The sequence below is a fragment of the Talpa occidentalis genome, unplaced genomic scaffold (assembly GCF_014898055.3).
Source record: "Talpa occidentalis isolate TD23 unplaced genomic scaffold, MPIMG_talOcc4v2.1, whole genome shotgun sequence".
In the NCBI taxonomy this organism is placed as follows: Eukaryota; Metazoa; Chordata; class Mammalia; order Eulipotyphla; family Talpidae; genus Talpa; species Talpa occidentalis.
In genome coordinates this window covers 139,302,071-139,321,333 of record NW_026555331.1, presented here as the reverse complement: position 1 = coordinate 139,321,333, position 19,263 = coordinate 139,302,071, and the positions used below count along the sequence as shown (strand labels likewise).

At 40.9% G+C, this 19,263-nt stretch overlaps 1 protein-coding gene across 1 annotated transcript in view; it reads left to right on the top strand.

Annotated features, from left to right (window-relative positions):
* CEP41 (centrosomal protein 41) overlaps positions 1 to 13,075 on the top strand; it is a 40,914-nt gene extending 27,839 nt beyond the window's left edge. Inside the window, exons 5-11 of the mRNA XM_037513180.2 lie at positions 402 to 471; positions 5,455 to 5,599; positions 7,254 to 7,405; positions 7,821 to 7,888; positions 8,896 to 9,010; positions 9,459 to 9,674; positions 10,266 to 13,075. Coding sequence (XP_037369077.1) covers positions 402 to 471; positions 5,455 to 5,599; positions 7,254 to 7,405; positions 7,821 to 7,888; positions 8,896 to 9,010; positions 9,459 to 9,674; positions 10,266 to 10,414 — 915 coding nt within the window. The 3' untranslated portion in view covers positions 10,415 to 13,075. The remainder of the gene's footprint in view (positions 1 to 401; positions 472 to 5,454; positions 5,600 to 7,253; positions 7,406 to 7,820; positions 7,889 to 8,895; positions 9,011 to 9,458; positions 9,675 to 10,265) is intronic.
* Positions 13,076 to 19,263: the final 6,188 nt, after the last annotated feature.

Sequence of the window (19,263 nt, the reverse complement as noted above, 5' to 3'; positions counted from 1 at the left end):
TGTTAAATTTATTTCCTCATTGAATGAACAATTGCTGCTATAATTCTATTACTGTAAGTATACATTGTCAAGAAGTAGCATGTTATTTTGGGACTAGAATATGTATGGGTGTGGTTTTAAATTCTTATTCATGTTTCTCATCCTAAATGATCTTTTTGGTCTTTTCTGTTTATTGTGTAATGTTTTAAATGAATCTTTTCTTCTGGAGTGATGGTCTGCAGTGTAATTACCACTCCCAGAGTAAGGAGGCCTGAGGTTTGGTCTCCAATTGAGGACACTGATGGCGTCTTAAAACAAAAGATCTTTGATGTTTCCTCCTCCTTTGTGAAAGGCAGAATTACCTCTGCTTAAAGAGAAACAAACTTACACACATCTACACATCTCTTTCTCTTTTCTATTAGGTCATCCAAGTGGCTTCCCTATCTGATCAAACACTGGAAGTGACAGCTGAGGAGATTCAAAGGCTGGAAGGTAATGAGAATTGAGGATGTGGGGGAAAGAACAGACTGACCATTTGACTGAAGTGCTCACCCATCCACATTTGCTGTCATGTTCACAGGGATTGGGGGCTTTGATCTGTCTATTTGTAATTAGATTGTGACTCTCTTAAGAAGTGCTATTCTGGTGTTTTAATTGTTAATTCTTAAGGGGGAAAAAATCTGGTTTTCTGGCTCTAACATTTGCAGTTTTAAATATTTTAGATGTATTTAAAACACCAATTACTTTCCTTCAACAAATATTTTTAGCACCTCTTAGTCTATGCACAGATCATAGAATTAGGGGCCATGAGACCACAAAGATGAAGACAAAGACAGCGCAGCCCGCATCCATGGCATTCTCTCGTCATCACGAGTGTGCACATGCACATGTGTATGTATGTTGGGTGAAGAAAAGATAACAGTGAGTCAAAAATAAAAGCTCTTAGTTGTAGTCAGGCAAAGAATTCACAGAGGTAAGGTCTTTTATCCTGAAGTCTTCAACAATCAGTGTGCACTGCATATTGAAGGGGAGCGTGTTTTGCTAATATGGCAGAAATTCATAATGGAAGACAGGAAGGAAACCCATCTTTTGTAGAATATATATTCAACTAGGCACTTCACATTTCTCATGTGAATAGTTAATCTTCTCAAAAACTCCAGAAGGAAGGTGCACTTTACAGAGGAGAAGCCCAAGCCTTCAGAGTTTCGGTTACTTGCTCCAGATGCCTCAGCCAGTGTATAATGGATGCAGGATACAAATCCCTGTTTCTCCAGGAACAAAACCAAAGTGTCTTTGCTGGGTGGGAACCAGGAAGGAAAGCTGCTTTCCAGTTAGAAAATCCCTGAAGCTTTTGAAAAGGGGCTTTCAAAGGGGGCTAGATCCTCAACAGGTGCAAGTTAAGGTCCAGGCCTCTGCATGTTGAGGAGCAGCCTGAGCACGCCTTGGAGAAGAAAAGGCTCCAAGCAGTTTTTTTTTTTTTGTTTTGTTTTTGTTTTTTTTTGGGAATTGCATAATCCCATCAGTGACTGTCATCTGAGGGAGGAGTAGATGCTGGATAGGAGATAAGGCTAGAGAGATAGGTAGGCTCCAGATGTCCTTTCTTAAATAGTGAGTCAAAAATAAAGCCTCTTAGTTGTACTCATGAAAAGAATTCACAGAGGTAAGATCTTTATTTGATCCTGAAGTCCTCAGCAATCAATGTGTGACTGTTTATTGAAGGGGGATGTGTTTTGCTAAGGTTGATGTAGGCCAGGAATTTGACTTCTGATTTCCAGACAAGTTTCTTAGGAAGGCCAAACCTGGGGTTTGTGCAACTCAACTGTCGTTTCCCTGGGCTTGTTTTTGTTAGGGAGGATAAAGAGGATCTAAAAGAGACAGGAATTTATCGTTGACAGATGCCTCTCACAAGGCAGAGAAATAAGGGCTCTTTGTAACAGAGATAATTGAGTCTCCTCATACAGGCACTCCCAATTTTAACCTGGTTAGCCTGGATTTGTCCTTTAATTCATTGTTGAGATTGCAGCACCAGAACATATAGGCACATGCAATTTTCTCTTCTGAGATAAATTTGCACAGCAAAATAGGCTCTTATAAAGTAGGACACCATAATGTGTGAGTAGCATTAGTGTTTTTCTAGTGCTCTACACAGAATAATAACTCACGTAGGAATGCCTGCAGAACAGATTGTGTCTGTATGCATATTAGCTCTCTTTGAAGGAATAAAAAAAAATTCTTTTGTGATGTTTGTTTTTTCCTGACTTAAAAGTATATTTCTAGAAAATCAGAAAACTGCCAAAAACATATAAAGAAGGAAATTAAAAGTGCTGATAATCGCTGTTAACGTTTTTGACTATTTTACCCCCATCTGACTGCCTACACCATCCATACTGTTTGTACATAGGTTGGATTATGCCCACCCCCATCCATACTGTTTGTACATAGGCACATGCGTGCCTTCCTATGTCATTAAATGGACTTCAAAAGCTTGATTGTAAAGATTGTGTTGTCAACTGTCTATCCTTTGAATTTTTTCTTGTATTGTTGGGCATTGCAGGTTTTTTTCTCATTTTGCACTTTTATAAAATAATACTGCAATGTACATCGATAAATGTGCATGTGTTTCTGATAATTTCCTGAACATAAATTGCTGCAAAACATAAATTGATGCTTCGTGTTGATTCCACACACCCCAGAATGGTCCTACATGTTCGCATTCTCAGCCCAGTGAGTGAGAGACCTCTTTTCCCCATCCTAGCCAGGGCTGAAGGACTTCTTTCTTCTTTTGAGGATGTGCCATGTCCTTTCCCTTTTTTTTTTTTTTTTTTTTTTCATGTTGTTGTTGTTCTCATGGAATGTTCATTTTTGACTTAATTGATTTGTAAAAGCTTCATATAATTGTAATAGCTTTACACATTGGAAACCAATACAGCCTTGAAAATGAATGGAAAAAAATCTTTACTTGGTGATTTGGGACAATTTCCAAGCTGTATTATTAAATCAAAACAAAACAAAAACCCAAAGTGTACAACAGTATGAATGGCTTTCTCTTGGATATGTAAAAAAGGGAGGAAATAAAATATATGCAAAGTTTGTGGTTGTTTTATTTCTGGAAGGAGACATAAATATGTGAGGGTGGTTCCCTTGGGTTTGAAGGCCGGAGGGCCTACAGTCTGGAGTGGGAAGATTTTCTTTCTATATTAAGTTTCATCTTGTTTGCATTTTTATCTTGTACACAGGATCCTTTTTCAACTGAAGAGATTGTTAATTTAAAACTCCTTATAAATCAAGTATTTTAACCTTTTCTCTTTCACAGATGTCACAGATATTTTTACTACGTTACTACTCACCTTTTAATTTTCTTTGTGTTGGTTTCTGACAGAGATGAGGTGTGCATTTTTTACATGGTTAAATCCATTCATCTTTCATGCTGTATTTTCCTTTAATTTTTGGACTCATAAAATCCAAAAGAAGACATTTTTTACCAATATTTTCTTCTTTTAACTTTCATGATTGTTGCTGTTTTTCCATCCTTCCACCTCATATATTTTGGTATATGATTTGAAGGAGCTACCTTGATCTTTCTGGATAATTGACTAATTATCCCCACACCACTTATTCAATAATTCTCCCCTTAGCTACTGATTTACGATGCTACCTTTTCATGTACTTGGATTTCTTACTTTGTTTTCTATTATACTCCTTTGTTCTGATTGTAATTCTGCATTGCTTTGATAATTTACCTTTTCAATATATGTTACTATTTGATAAGGCAGTCTCTCCAAGTTACATACATACATACATATGTTTTTTTTTTCTTGCGCTTAAGGTATTTTTAAACTTTTTTTAAAAATCACATTGGAATTTGCATTAAGGCAATCTTAATCTTGGAAAAGATTAACATTTCACTTTTATCACCTAGTCAGGAATATACAAAGTATGCCACTCTCTTCAACCAAATCTCCCACATTCTTTTTTTTTTTCAAATCTCCCACATTCTTAAATAATTAATACCCTCAAAGAGTTTTGGTTTATATGAGTTATATTTATTAGTATTTCAGGTATTAAAAATTCTGAGAGTTTTAAAAGATATTTGTTTACTATTTTACTTAAAAATGATAATTCTAAGCCTATAATACTAAACAAACAACATATTTTATGCAAAATATCTATATTTATGAAATAAAAAATGTACTGGGGATGGCATTATTTTACATTTTTTGTAAATCTTGGTAAGGTGTGTTGTACGAGAAGGCTGCTGATTCTCATCTCTTTTGCATTCAATGTGTTGCAAATGCTTTTTGTGTTGAAATGTGTAAAGAAAATTTGGCCTCACATGGACCTATAGTTGAAAAAGAGGAATATTTTAATAGCACTTTCAGATAATTGTGGATATTTTTCTTTGATACGGCACCAAAATTTTGACAACTGGTAGTTTCTTAAAGGTTAGCTATAATGTAGAATCTGAAACCATATCCGTGAACTTTTCATAATCTGTTACATTAAAATCCACTGGTTTGTCTTACACTTTCATGGCTCGTTTACCATGTGCAGTTTCATTGCATCATTTTTTATTTGTCATTTGGAAAAGACCAGTGCATTGATTTATGAAATCTTCCAAGCAATGTTCACAAACAATGCCCCAAAATAATCATAGTTACTAACCTAACCTCCTGTATTATAAGAAAAGTCACTAGGTATCAGGAAGCAGGTAAGCCCTGGGTGGCAAATACAGTTTCCTAAATTCTGATTTTGGTTCAAAATTTAATCCTGGGAATAAATGTCATCCATTGTTTTCTTTGAAATGGCACGTTCACTTTAATCAGTTTTGAGAAAATGTCTACGAGATGCACGAGTCAAAGCGACTGTAGTTTTTCTTCCAAGTAAAAACAGTGTTCATGGCAAGAACAGCAATCATCTCGCATGCTTTTCTTGAGACAACCTCGAGTGCTTAGCTACCGTGCTCAAGTGCTTCTGTACTTTGACAAGTAGCAAGCTTGCGGGACGTGGAATCCCCTTTTTATCACACGGAATACTAAAAAGGTGTATACTTAAGGGTGAGACTTAATATTATTAATTAGTACTCCTTCATCGGGGACTTTTTTTAGTGTGACTGCCATATTTATTAACTGTGTGTTGTGTAGAGTGATTCCTAATAAAGCTCAGTGCCACTACCCTGTCTCTTTCTAAGAGCTGACGGTTTTACCCACCGTTTTCTTTCAAACCGTCAGAGCAAATACCAACATAGTAAAAAAGACAACCAACCTCTTACTGTTAGTATAAAAATAGTTTTTGCCTGGCAGATATTTGACAAGGATCTCAGGAACTATGTTTTGAGAACCTAACCTGGGCTAGAGCTTACAGAACAATTTTAATAATGGTGATGTGATTTCTCAACCTGATTTCAATGAAACTGCCTAACAAGTGAATACAAATTCTGACGTTAAATCTACTTACTTATCCATTTGCACCTTTTAGACAACGATTCTGCAACTTCAGACCCTGATGCAGAAATTGCTGCCCGGACCAATGGAAAAGGGAGCCCTGGGGAGCAGTCCCCAAGCCCTGTCCAGTTCATAAACAGCGCGGGAGCAGGAGACTCCAGTCGCTCAACCCTTCAGAGGTACTAGCAATATAATTGGATTTGTGTTTGCACTGCGTTTTACCTTCGTATTAATCGAGAGGCCAATTTCAGTGATTTAATTACCACAGAAAAAGATAGACAGTAGTAAAGGCCCCCCTTTTCATCCCAGCCCTTCTACTTCCTCTTTCTATGAACGCCACCTCCTGCATCTTGCCACAGCTCTCTTCGTTAATGATAGGAAAGCATTAGCTTTCACTCCTCGTTTTCATTCCTCTCAGCCTTCCTATATGCAAGTTTGCTATTAGGACTTAGCTTTTACAACTACTGTCTTTTGACTTCAAGAGTATGATTTCCCCCCCCACCCCTTTTCTGTCTGCCTGCAGCTTATAATTACCCTGTCCAGAATCAGAAGAAAAATAGAGTGCCGCACACAGTGCTCTGATGTTTAATAGGTGCAAAGGAGAGTGAAAGCAGCCCTTGGTGTCGATTTTCAAATTGCACATGGCTGGTCCTTATTTTCCACCACAATAATGCAACACTTTCTCACAAGGAGTAACTGTTGATTGTGCTGTGTGCTGCTTTTCGGCACACGTCCATCCCTCCTATTGGTAAACAGCTCTAGAGAAATAAGTTCAAAGAGTTGCTACCATCAGAACCACAATTATTATTATTTATAGCTGCTTTGATGCAAAGACTCTAAAATTGTGTTTAAAATGAGATGACCAACAAGACTTCCGTGGATGCAGTTTCATAGGAAATAGATTCTCTCTTCCTTTGATTTAACAAAGTATACTCTGTATGGCACATAGTTACTGTTTGTTGGATTTAAATGCAAAATTTGGTTTGCTGTGCTGCAGAAAGGAACTGTACGCTACATACTGATATGTGGTTTGTCTTACTATATGTCTTTATATTTTCCTAGAAAACTAATCATCCTTTTATACCAATACAGATAATTCACAACTTACCATTTTGTTTGTAACATCTGTTCTTATTATTTTGATTCATGTTTTTACCATATCTTATTAATATGGCAACCAACTGTCATGATTTAATGGCCTTAGAGACAGAACTGTCAGTGATGAACTCCCTGATTTCAACCCTAGCTTTTCCTGTCTCATTATATGAATGGCCCCAAATCGAAAAGCCTCTTCAAACTCAGCGCTATAATCTAGAAAGTGGAAATAACTATTGAAAGCAAAAAAAAAAACTCCATATTGGAGAGGTCACTATATAAGTATGTGAACTACTTAAAACATGTGTGTGACTTCATATCACATATAATAGACACAGAAATGCCTTTCATGTTTCCTGTCCCATCAGCCTTATTCTAACCCCTTTTGCTCTACTTTCTTACACCCTCTGACTTCCATTGGTTAGCGGTTCCCCTCTCCTTCCTCTGAACTCTGCTGGAGGCCACGTGTATCCGTCACTTTCTGCCCCCCAGTCATGCTAATGACCTAACATGCCTTCTCTGAAGGGGGATATGGGACTCCTCCCTGTGTAATAGAATAGGAACCCACGGGTCTTGAATTCAGAGGCAGACCTGAGACACTATATCCGTTTTCCTTTTTCTCTGAATCATCTTTTGAAAAGGCACCAAACTCTCATCGCTCTTCCGAAGAAACACATCTGACCTTTATGCCACCGACCCCTGACTAGCTTCTGCTGACCTGCTTCTTTTCACTTGCAGTGTCATCAGCGGCGTTGGGGAACTGGACCTGGACAAAGGGCTAGTGAAGAAGGCAGAGCCCAACACCAAAGACAGACCTTATCCTGACTGCCCCTTCCTGCTGCTAGATGTGCGTGATAGAGATTCTTACCAGCAGTGCCACATTGTTGGAGGTGAGAGAGAGAAGCCTTTATGGTGTCTCATTCCCAAGAATAGAGCCCGTCCTTGGGTCCAGGCAGGCTTGAACCCGGTCCCAGGGATAACAGTTAAGGAAACTATAGGATAGCTGGCTCCATTATGGAAACCTAGTGCAATGAGGAGGCTGCTGCCTTCTGGCTGGCTCTGGGAGGTAGGAGGGGCAGAGGTGGGCCGGGATGGGGGGCTCAGTACTCAATGTGGGAAACAGTGGAGTGAAACTTCATATTTGGTTCAGTGTCCTGTTTCTTTCACAAAAGTTATTTATATTTATGGCTCATTGATTCTGAATGTCTTTGTTTTAACTCTTAGTTAGACTTTACCCCAGCTAGGAATTGGGACCAGCTACCCTGAAAGCTAACAAATGTCCTGTGTATTTTTTTCTCTCTGCAGCTTACAGTTACCCAATTGCAACCCTGTCTAGAACAATGAACCCTTATTCAAATGATATTCTTGAATATGTATCCTTTGTTACATGTTAAGAGTCCAGTGGTTGTGAGGGGATGGGGTGGTTGTAAGAATTGAACTTTATCATGAATCACGCTCCTGGTAAGAAAACTCTGTGAAGGATTTTTGATATTCATTAGCTTAGCATATTTTAGGATTGGGGTTCTTAGCTGCTGCTGAATATCTGAATATTAAGACAGCTGCTTCCAAACCCAACTGCACTGGGCAAAATCACGAGGTTATGATCATTTGAGAATAGCCCTAAGACATTTATCCCCCAGAAACTTTCCCAAGTAAAATTTAGGAATTCATTTTTTTCCTTCTGTTTAATCTATTTTCCATAAAATTTTTATTTGTTCATAAAAATCATAAAGTAGAAAATCAGGTAAATACTGAAAGATACAAAAAAGAAAGTGGAAATCTCTAATAACCACACAGCTGAACTACTTACATTGCATGTGGTGTGTATTTTATTCCAGACTGTCATTTTCATGTTCTTTTTAACCAAGTAGAAATCATACTATATATATAATTTAGTGTCTTACTTTCCCCCACTTTATATTACGTTGCAACAGAAACTCTTTATAAACTCCATTTTTGATGCTCTTTTGGTATCTCATCTTCAGGTTTAATTTAAATTACTAAGCCATTCCTCTCGGACTTTTAGATGGGTCCTGTTTCCTTTTTACTGTTATAAATAAGGCTGCCTTAGACGCATTGGGCATAAAAGTTTTTCTCTTTCCTCTTCTGTAAAATGTAAAACCATGATATGGCTAAAAGAGCTAAAGGCTGTAAAGTGTGTAGTTAGTGCTGTCTTGGGCCTTAGTAGTAGTACTGTATAAAAGACAAGACCAGCTTGCATGGTTTCCATGACGACAAAAATCCCCTAATGGCTGGCACGATGGGGAAAGAGTAGGCTCATCCAATGTTCCCTGGAACTCAGACGCGTGAACCATAGGCGTTTCTGGAAAGTGCAGGCGCATCAGCCTGGTCGCTGCAAGCCTTGACTCCTGTGACTCAGAAAAATGCCCATGGCAAAATCATCATCCTGTACGATGACGACGAGAGGCTGGCCAGCCAGGCGGCCACCACCATGTGCGAGCGGGGCTTCGAAAACCTCTTCATGCTCTCAGGAGGTGAGGGGCTGCGCTGCCTGCGCTTAAACCACAGCCACAGAGACACTCAGTCCTGGCATTTTCCCGTCCAAATGCAGAACTCGGTGTTCTGGAAAGAGAGAAGACCGTGCTGGCGGGAAGGAGTTGCAAGTTATGTGAAACTTCCCTTAGCTCCATCAGCACATGTTTTTAATTCCTGATATAATGACTCTGCTCTAGGGCTCTTTAAGGAAGCCTTAATGTGCAGACTGGGGCTCGAGGATCACTGGTGGAATTCTCAGAATCCCACATAACAACAGACATTTTCTGGCGTCATTTACTTAATGGTGAGGCAGTTAAGAAAGATTTCATGTCCTTGTGTTGCCCTCGCCTTGGTGACCAAAGATTAGAAGACATGCAGGCTGCTTTCCAGGTTTCACTGTGGCCTCACCGTGTTAATGTTGCTTTTCTGCTGATTTTCCATACCTAGGTCTAAAAGTCTTAGCTCAGAAATTTCCAGAAGGACTGATTACAGGTTCCCTGCCAGCATCTTGCCAGCAGGCCCTTCCTCTTGGTTCTGCCCGGAAACGATCCAGCCCCAAAGCACCACCCCTACCAGCCGAGAATAAATGGAGATTTACCCCGGAAGATTTAAAAAAGATAGAATATTACCTGGAAGAGGATCAAGGTCCTGCAGACAATCCTAGTAAGATATTTTGACCCTGTCGAGCTTGAGATTTGCAACTTTGAGTATGACCTCATCACATGAAAGGCTTGACTTCTTATAATATATCCAGAGTCTTAAAATATTTGCAGGGAAGAGAGGGACACGTGGAGGTGATCTCAGATGGTGGCAAGAATTAGGCATTGTGCACAGACAGAAAGAGGAGCGGGTTATTAGTCAAGGAAAGTGTGTATCTCAGGCAGAGTTGAGAGGCATCCAGAGTCTGTCTTGGGGAGTTTTTGTTTCTTTCTGCTGCTTGTGGGGATGTTTAAATCACTTCTGACCTTTCCTTTGGTGCATAACTTTCCGCTCTGTAGTCGCTCCTGCCCCCTTCTCTACCAGAAGTGAAGGGACAGACTAGGTTGGTTGGGGATAACAGAGAGGAAGAAAGAGCAGGGAGCAGGATTTCCTTTTGTCCTTACCCTTGCCCCCCTTTTAGATGATCTCAAGAATGAAGAGCGGGTTTGAGCCTAACGTAGACGTTAAATAGGACTTTTTAGCTTAAATGTTTATTTGGTGTATTGTCCACGGGACCATCCTTGAAGCTCTTGCCACTGTTTCTGCTCCCTTCAGGCCGACTGAGCCAAGCGAATGCCTCCGGAAGAGACTCCAAGGCTTCAGGCGCCCGCTGCGGTCAGAACCTGCCTGCCGGGGGCCCTGCCGGCCACCCCAACACCCGCCCACTTGGCGGCGGCCACCTGCAAGGCAAACCTTGGAAGTGAAGACTTGTCTTGGTCCAATAAATGTTTTCTCTCCTGTTGGAAGCCCTGGGCAGTTCCCAAGTTGGTCATTTTCAGAAACTGCTGCAAAGGAAAGGCCTTGACATGGGTGCTAGGCCCGCTGTCCCCTTGCTGTCTCTGACTCTTCTCCCGCCGCCAGCTTGGGAGGGATTTTATAAAAACCAGAGACATGACAGGCTCTAGTGTCCTCCCTATTGTTTACAGAATATTTAAGTCTCTGAAACTGAGTAGCAAAAAAGAGTCTAATTATTTTAGGCTCTTACTATCTTATTTTAATGAGGTCCAGCTTGTTTTGATCTGCTGCCTGTGTTGTTTTGTAAATACTTCAGTCAGTTTTGGTGTGCTCTTCCTCACCAGTTCTTTTGCACTCACTGTTCTTGGTTTTGTGAAGATTCTGCAGGTAGGCTTTGCAGCCTGAGAAGCTATCCTGGCGAGTGCAGGTGATTCTTAGTTTCCAGCTGCCCCAGGTCACCCCCCACCAGGGGTGGGCACGCTGCCGGAGGGGTTCTATTCCCCACTCACCAGGCAGACTGTCTGCCGTGCGTTTGGAGGCTGGTGCCTATGAGCCTTGTTCAGGCTTTAGATTTAGTGGCGTGGCTCTTGCACCTCCTGTATATTCCCCCTCACTAGTGTTTTTCTGGAGCGATGCCTTTGATGGTGGTATGTGCTCAGCTGCCCGCCCACGGAAAGGCCCTGTCCATTGTACAGAGCCGAGCGAGGGCCACGGAAGCCCCAGCCGGCCCTCCTCCCGGATTGGTTTATCAATTGTAAATTTCCATGGCCCTCCTGGGTCCATCCATCCATCCTAGATGGATAGAAATTATGGCCACTTGAAAACATGGGCTTCAATTGGACAACTGCAGGCACACAAAGGTGAGGACGACTCCACAGTCCTTTGTCAGAGCTGACAACCCTTTAAGCCCTTGCTTTAAAATACAGTATTAGTCTAATTGAGTAATTAGTGCAATTTCCTGCTTACTTTTCATTCTCATGACTGAGCTGTGATTAGGAGGTTGTGATTATAGATTCTGGTTTTGGCCAGAATTTTGAATCAGCATTAATTGAATTGCTAGATGACTGACATTCATTCCATTTAATTGGGGGAACAAAAGACCTCAGGTAAGGATGAGGAATTCTGAAATTATCAGGAAAAGGAAAAGAGCCTTGTTAATTTTTATGGTCTGTGATCTGTAGCTGTGATAAGGGACTAAGGAATAAATTGTGCTCTTTGTCATGGCAACCAGCTTCTGAAAAGCCAACTGAAAATTGCCTATCCTTAGGTGGTTACTGCTGCCGGGAAAGATCTGCCTTAACGGGACTATTTTCTCGCCACCAAAAAAAAAAAAAAGAAGAAGAAGAAGAAGAAGTACCACAGTATTTCTAGCATAGGGGGCTGTGTTTGTAAGAGAAATAAAGATAATAAATATCTCATAGAGCCATATGGAAAAATAACTTTCATGTTCAGCCCAGTTCTGTTTTAGTGTGTTTATTCTTCTCTACTTGATTTCCAAAGTGCAACATTTTCCAATGCTTTAGAAATCAAACAAACCAGGGACATTGTTCAGATGTCAAGCCGTGCCCAATTTTCCACAAGATTCAAGAATCTTGTATAAAATTCAGCCAACGTACACATAGCTTTAATGAGGAGCCTGTCATGTTTCCCCATAAATTTATTGCCTGAGAACTTAGTGCAGCCTTTTGCTAATGCCAAAATGCTCTGGCTTTTTATTTTCTTTACAGCATAGATTTTAAAAAATGCAAATTTTCCACATTCAGCGTTCCCCTAGCATGGACAAGCCTCTCAGCCATTTTGGACCCCTATACATTTTTTTAAGAAAAAAAATTGTTTTTCTCTGTAACAGCATTCTGGGTATGCCATTTTAAAGTCGACTGGTCTGGAGTTTAGACTTCCCTCCTTGGTTTTATTTTGAAAGTAAATGGTAGTCTCCACCACTCCCCCCCCCGCTTCTTGTTATTCTGTATTTCCATCACCAAACAGCACTATTGTATATATATGGAATGTTGGTGTAGCAAAGTTGGTGTAGCATCGCAGTGTATTTTACCCGAGAAGTCTGGTAGGTCAGAATATTTGTGTGGCTGCCTCATAGTGTTTTACTGTGTTGGTTAGGGCTTTGAAGCAACTCCTCCTCAAAGACCTGTTCTGATTCTGTACTTTGTGTGTTAAATGTCACCCTCAGACAGTTTTTACATGCTCACAGTGTTGCTTTGAATGTTCAACACTACACGTTTCTTCATTAGATTAACTGACATGTATTGTTTAAGTGATCAGTGGTACTTTGTGCAATTATGAATGTTGAAGATTAAAGTACATAGTTCTTAATTTGTTGTTTCTATTAATATGCTGAGACCTGCCAATGCCTCTCTTCTCTCGGTTGAGCTGATCTGGGGGAGCCACAGGAGACTGGGGTGATTTGGAAGAGTACCTCTTTTTGCTGCATCTCCCAGGAAGGGAGAGCTGCTCTTTGTGTAAATGAATCAGGAAATCGTTCCACTGAGGGCCAGGGACCTGAGCTGTCTAGTCAGGAGGTCTGGATTCCTCTCCAGGCTCAGGCAGAAGCTGATTGCCACCGGAGCCCATGACAGCAGGGCTGTCTCGTCAGTGTTTTGGGGGTGATGAGCCGCCCTCCCCGGGAGCCTGTGACCCCCTAGAGAAAAGGTGCTTTTCGATGTATAACTAGCGCTCCATCCGAGCAACTGTGGTGTCCAGCATCTAAATAATGTGTTCAGGGCTCTCGAGGAGGTATGCATTCAAGACAGAGAGGAGGGAAAAGAGGGGAAATGCGAGGAAACAAGAAGGGTGAAGGAGGGAGGGAAAGGAAAGCTGCATCACTCACTGGGAACCAGATGAGGGGCTGTAACGTCCTGGGCTGTAATAATGTCAGGTTTAATCTATTGAAAGGTATAGAATGATTCAAATGGCCTAAAAGCACTTTTATTTTTTATCTTTAGTAGAAAACCAGAACCAGCACTATTATATTGGACTTGGTGTGAATCAGAATTAAGAGAGAACAAATAACGTTCATTAGTTGCTCAGAGATTTCTCCTGTGGTGCTATTTAGATGATACAGAAATTCTAAAGACTTTAGGCTGCTCACCAAGAAAAGAAAACAAACAAAAAAAAAAACAAGCTTCTTTTCTTTAATTCCCTGGTGGAATATAAGTGAAATCAGAGTTGTAGGCTAGGAAGAAATATGTAGGTAATTTTTCTTGTGTTGGTTTTGGTTTCTGTCATGTTATATATTGGTTATAGATTCTGTCTTTTATGTTATCTGACTTTTTTAGGGGGGATAATTAATTTCTGTCCACCTGGATTTAGATCCATGACTCCCTTCTTGCTCTACTCCGAAAATAATCATTAAGAGCCTTTCTCTCCCTGGTTCCAAAATGCTTTCTGTGTCTTTAGCGTACGTGTATTTTCTTCATAATTCCTTCAAAGAAAAACTTTCCTTTTTCCAGAAACATCAGAAACGTGGGCATGATGATATGCTTATATGCAGGTCAATTAATATTTTAATTAGCAAATATATTTTTCCTATACAGACAGTAAATAAGACATGCCGAACTTCCAAAGTGTTCAGAACACATTTGGGTAGTAACACATTCCTAGAATTATAGTAATTATTGAGATTGTCACTGCAGTGCCCTTAAGTTGATACACAGGGCAGTCCTAGCATAAAATGTGCCATGGTGGGAATGTATAGGCATTGGATTCTGACAGAACGGCATTCGGTGCTTGATTTTATGTGTGTTTAAGAAAACTATTTCTCACACTGTGATGCCTGTATGGTCTCACTCTCTGATGCTGACCCTTTGTCCTGAAAGCTTCTGCAAATTCTCTTGGCCTGTGTAATATCCCAAGACACCTGGCAAAATGAGCGGCAAACAGGGGTCACTAATTAAATGCTCCTGACTGATGGCATACACTTTGTAAGGGATGTAACTAAGTCTTCTCTGTGAAATAATTTTGACTGTAAATTCTCAGAGTGAAAAATCACCATTTGTAGGACGACAGCGGCCCTTCCTCGGTGTGAATGAGTGAGTGAATGCCCGCTGTGGTCTCTCAGTGTTGGCTGCTATTCTGGAGAGCGGGGGAGCTTGCTACCTTTTGTCCTCTTGTATGTCCTGCTTTTGTAGGCGAGTTACTCACAATCCTGCGGCTTCTGGACGACCCTCTGCAGGAGGCACCCAGGGAGCTGTTAGGGGTGTTGTTATTACTCTGGCTGCCTGCAGCCTGCCAGGCCTGTGGTCACAGTCCCCTCAGGCCCCCAGTGGCCTTCAGACTTCATCCCATATAGGTTGCACGCCATCCCCATTGGGGAGTGTGCTGTTTTTTCTCTCTTGTTTCAAATCTCGAAGCTCTCTAGAGAACACTAGTAAACATTTATGGAGCACTAACTGTGTTAAGTGGTTTCCTGGACTCTTCCTTATAATTACTGACTCATTTAATTCACACAACAGCCCTGGGAGGTAGGCACCCCCATTTTCAGGATCGGAGACTGAGGGTCCAGCGGAAAGGTAGTAACTCACCCTGAATCACTGAGTTCTAAGTTTGGGAAGCCGGGGTCCAGCCCGAGAGCTGCGGTCCCAGAGCAAGTCTGTTCAGACCTCTGCTCTGTGCTCCCCACTGGGTGAGCTCTCCCGGGCCATGCATCCACTGCTCCCACGAGAACAGAACCTTCTCTCGACTGCTGGCTTCCCTCCCCTCCTGTCACCCAGGGGCCCATTGACAGCTTTTTTCCTCCGCCAGCCCAAAACGGGGTGGAAATTCTGGGACCAAAACATCCACCCCTGGGAATATGTGTCCCACATTTCTGTGCGGCTGGTGCCCCGGCTTAAAGACTGGTGCCCCGGGGTTCCTCAGGTTGGCCTTGTTTCTTAATGAACACCTCATGGGATACTACGGAAGGCATGGGAGTTATAAAGTCCTGATAAGATTGTAGGGGGGAGCGTGGAGAAGTAAGTTGTTTTCCCGCTCGGCAGACCTATTCATCCAATAAACCATATTGATATGATTTGTGTCTGATCTTTTCTTTCCTGTGTGGTGATGTTTCCGATTTAGGCTGAAACATAAAATGTGGGAATTGGCTCGTGGCCACCGGCAGGGGCTTCAGGGGAGGAAGCAGAGGCAAACCTCTGTGCCTCAGTCTGTGTTAACAGAGCTCAGTCACCCACTGCTGAAAAGGTAGCTGATCACTGCGCCTGTGGTGAAGCAGAAGACTTTTAATTTTCTTCTTTTAGTTTGGCAACAAACATTTGGCAGTCGCCCTCTCTGGGACTGTTAGATGATGCTCACAGTCTGAGTTGCCAAATTAATGCGGATGGGAAAGCTTTGGGGAGAATTCATTACCCTTTGACAGCTTCTCAGATTTGCCGGGCCTCTGTGCTTTTTGCTCACAGCTCTTCCTTTATCTGGCCAATTTGGATCGATGGCTGGTCACATCAGCTTCCCACACGCAGCGTCGGGGTCTTAGTGTGTTCCAGACCAAGTTTCTGTCCTTCAAGAAAGGATCGTCAGCATCTTCAAATCCACCTAGTCCCACTTGCTCTTGCAACAGTTGCTAAGATGACCAATAGCCCTGCCCTGGCGGGCCAGTGAGGTCAGGTCTGGATTGTATTCAATGGCATTTCAATTTTAACTTCTGGCCAAAGCCAGAAAGTTGCACATGCGTATCCAAGTGTCGATTCAAAAGACCACCCGAAGGAGTCTCATGGAACATGACCCATAGTCCACACCGAGAACCATATATAATGGTCTATGAAAAAGGAAAATGAGTTTATTTAAAAATAAAGATTTTTGGAAAATCCTGGAGAATAGACATTAGCATAATCAATTCCCTCCCAGATTGCTACGGGAACAGAACATGAGCAGAGAGGGTGCTTGGGAGTTTTCACCTTACTTATGGCCACGTGCTTAGGGACTGGCCCCCAACTGGGGCACATGAGTAAGTCCTTCCCACGGCAGTAAAACAGCTCTTTCCATTGGAATGTGAATTTTTCCAACGATAAGACAATCACATTTTTTTCTGGGCAAGATAGTGAAACGTGATGGCAGAGCAGAAGAAATGCCTATACAAAAAGGATCTGGGCACAAATTAAGATGGCCTCTACGTGTTTGATGTTGATAATGAATTGTTATTACATAACTTTATACACAGGTTACCTGTGTGTTGGAAATATTTGCTTTTTTTTTTTTTTTTCCTGATTATAAAAGCTCATTGCAAGAAGTTCAGAAAAACCACCACCCTTCCCACGGTAACCACAATTATCACTGGGGACTAGGTCCTTCCAGGCATAAGGTGTGTGTGTGTTTCAAATAAAAAAGGAATTTATATTCAACATACTGGTTTGTGGCCAGCTTTAAAAAGAAAAAAAACAAAACTATGAAAGTACAAATCACAAACCATAAAATTCACCCATTTTCAGTACACGATTCAATGATCTTTAGTAAATTTTCAGAGCTGTGCAGCCATCACCACAATCCAATTTTAGAACATTTCCATCGTGTGGCCAACTTCTTTCATTCCGTATATTGTGACCATTTTTCCATGTCAACAGACCTCAGCAACTTTACAATATTCCCTCGTGAAAATACATCAGACTGGTATCAATGCTGGTTTCTATTTAGGTGCTTTTTATTTTCGTTGTTTACCATTGCCATCCTGGACATCCATGGATTTGAACTTGCTCAAATATTTTTATAAGATTCTTCCAAAAGGATTTTTTTTTGGGTCAAAGAGGCAATGCATTGAAGATTGTGATTTATATTGCCAAATTGCCCTCCAGGAAGGTGGTGAGAATTTATACTCCCACCAGCAGTGTATGACAGGTCTTATTTCTTCATACCCTTGATAACACTGAGTTTTCAGTCTTTTTATTCTTTGTCAATCTGATGGGGGGAAAATGATCTATCTGTTTTTCTTTAATGTGCAAAAAAATCACCCAGAGGATCAGTATCTTTCATACTTTTATTGGCTTTTTGTGTTTCTTCTTTTGGGAATTACAATTTTTCTTCTGAAATGTTAGTCTTTTTTTTTTAACCCCTTATAAGAGCTCTTTCCCCCTCAAGACTATTGATACTTTTTTGTATGCACTACAGTATTTTCTAAAATTCTTTCAGCTTTATGCTTTTATTTATTAAAAAAAATTTACCCACAAATTTGTAAAAATATAAAACATGTAAAAAAAAATTCTGCAAACGAAATGTAAAGCTATTCCCACTCTGGAAAAAACTTTAAAAAGTATTGGTGACTTCTGTTTCTCCATTTCACACGTATTTATTAAGTGCACATGATGTGTGTGTGCTGGGCCAGCCAGTGGGGGCTGAATGTTAAAACAACATAACGCAATCCTTGCCCTCATGGAATTTTCTTTCTGATACCTCATTCCTTGTCTTTTCAACTTTCTTAAGACTCTTATTTGTTCAGGGCCTTAACTTCTAAGTTGCAATTCTGGGAATTCCAATGAACTTGCAAGCCTCAATACACATTATAAAGTTTATGAAGTCGTTAGTAAAAGTGGAGGAGATTCATTGAACAATACCTGCTGTGGATCTCTCAGTCAAGCACTGCGGATGGTTTCAGAGACTGAATGCCAAACAAGTGGTCCTGCTCTTAGTGACCAGTTTATTTTAAATGAAGCAACTCTGCCCTTAAAGGTATCCAGTTGTGTAAAATGACAAAGTATCTTGCTAACTTAATTTTTTTTTTTTTTTTTTTTTTTTTGCTGATCGGTCTTTATGAAACAAAAAAATAACATCAGCTTTTTACTCACCCAAACTGAGCAGTTGACATGGGTTTCAGTTTATCTACAATTTCTCATTCGTTAGATTGATGGGAAAGTCTCCTGAAAGAGAACTTGAAGGAAGCCTTTGTGCAATCTTTAGGTCATCTTTCCGTTTCAGACTGAAACACCGTTTTATCTTGTCTCATAAATAAGTACAGAAAAGTCGATGTATCCTCTGTCTAGTTACCCTCATTCTTATTTTTGTTTTTGTTTTGTTATTTTAGAATGGTTGGTAGCAAAAACAATATTAAAATGGGACCCAGGATGAAAATTCCTCCTGAAGAAAGAAGCATTTGCGCTTCAGGCCATTTTATGTGGTAAAGAAAGCAACATGGATGGCGCTGGAAGGGATCATGCTCAGCGAAATAAGCCAGAAAGAAAAAGAAAAATACAGGATGGTCTCACTCATAGCAGGAATCTAGAAAACTTAAATAAGGGACCAGGAAAATGAATAACTATAAGAAAGTGAAAATCAAAATCAACAAAAAACTATGAACCAGAGACACTTTTTGGGGGTGGGGGGCGGGAGGGGAGGGATTGGGGTAAGAATGGGGGGGTTGCAATTGCATGGGGAATATAAAAATAAAATTTATTATTTAAAAAAAATAAAATAAAATTCAGACCGGTAAATAAAAAAAAAAAAAAGAAAGAAAGACTTTTCCGTCAGTGGACCTGGGTGTTCTCACTGCTGTTCTCACCCATGGTTCCCTGTTTGGGGAGCCACAACCCCCTCCCCCGCTTCCCAATGATTCTGTGGGAGTATCCCTGAGCTCCGGAGCCACATCTTAAAATATGTGAAAGAAACAAAAGGTAGATTCTAGCTTTGAAAAACCCTTGCGATTCCCCAGGTACTGTGCTAGCTCCCCACTATGAAATCACACCCTCAGCATCTCCAAGCCAGGGGAGCAAAGCCAAATTTCAGGAGCTGTGGGGAGCATCAGTAGGAGACCCTTATTTGTGAGAAAGTTCTTGAACAGTGAGGAGCGGGGGTGGGTAGCACAGGAGAGCTCTGTAAGGGAGGCTGCCAG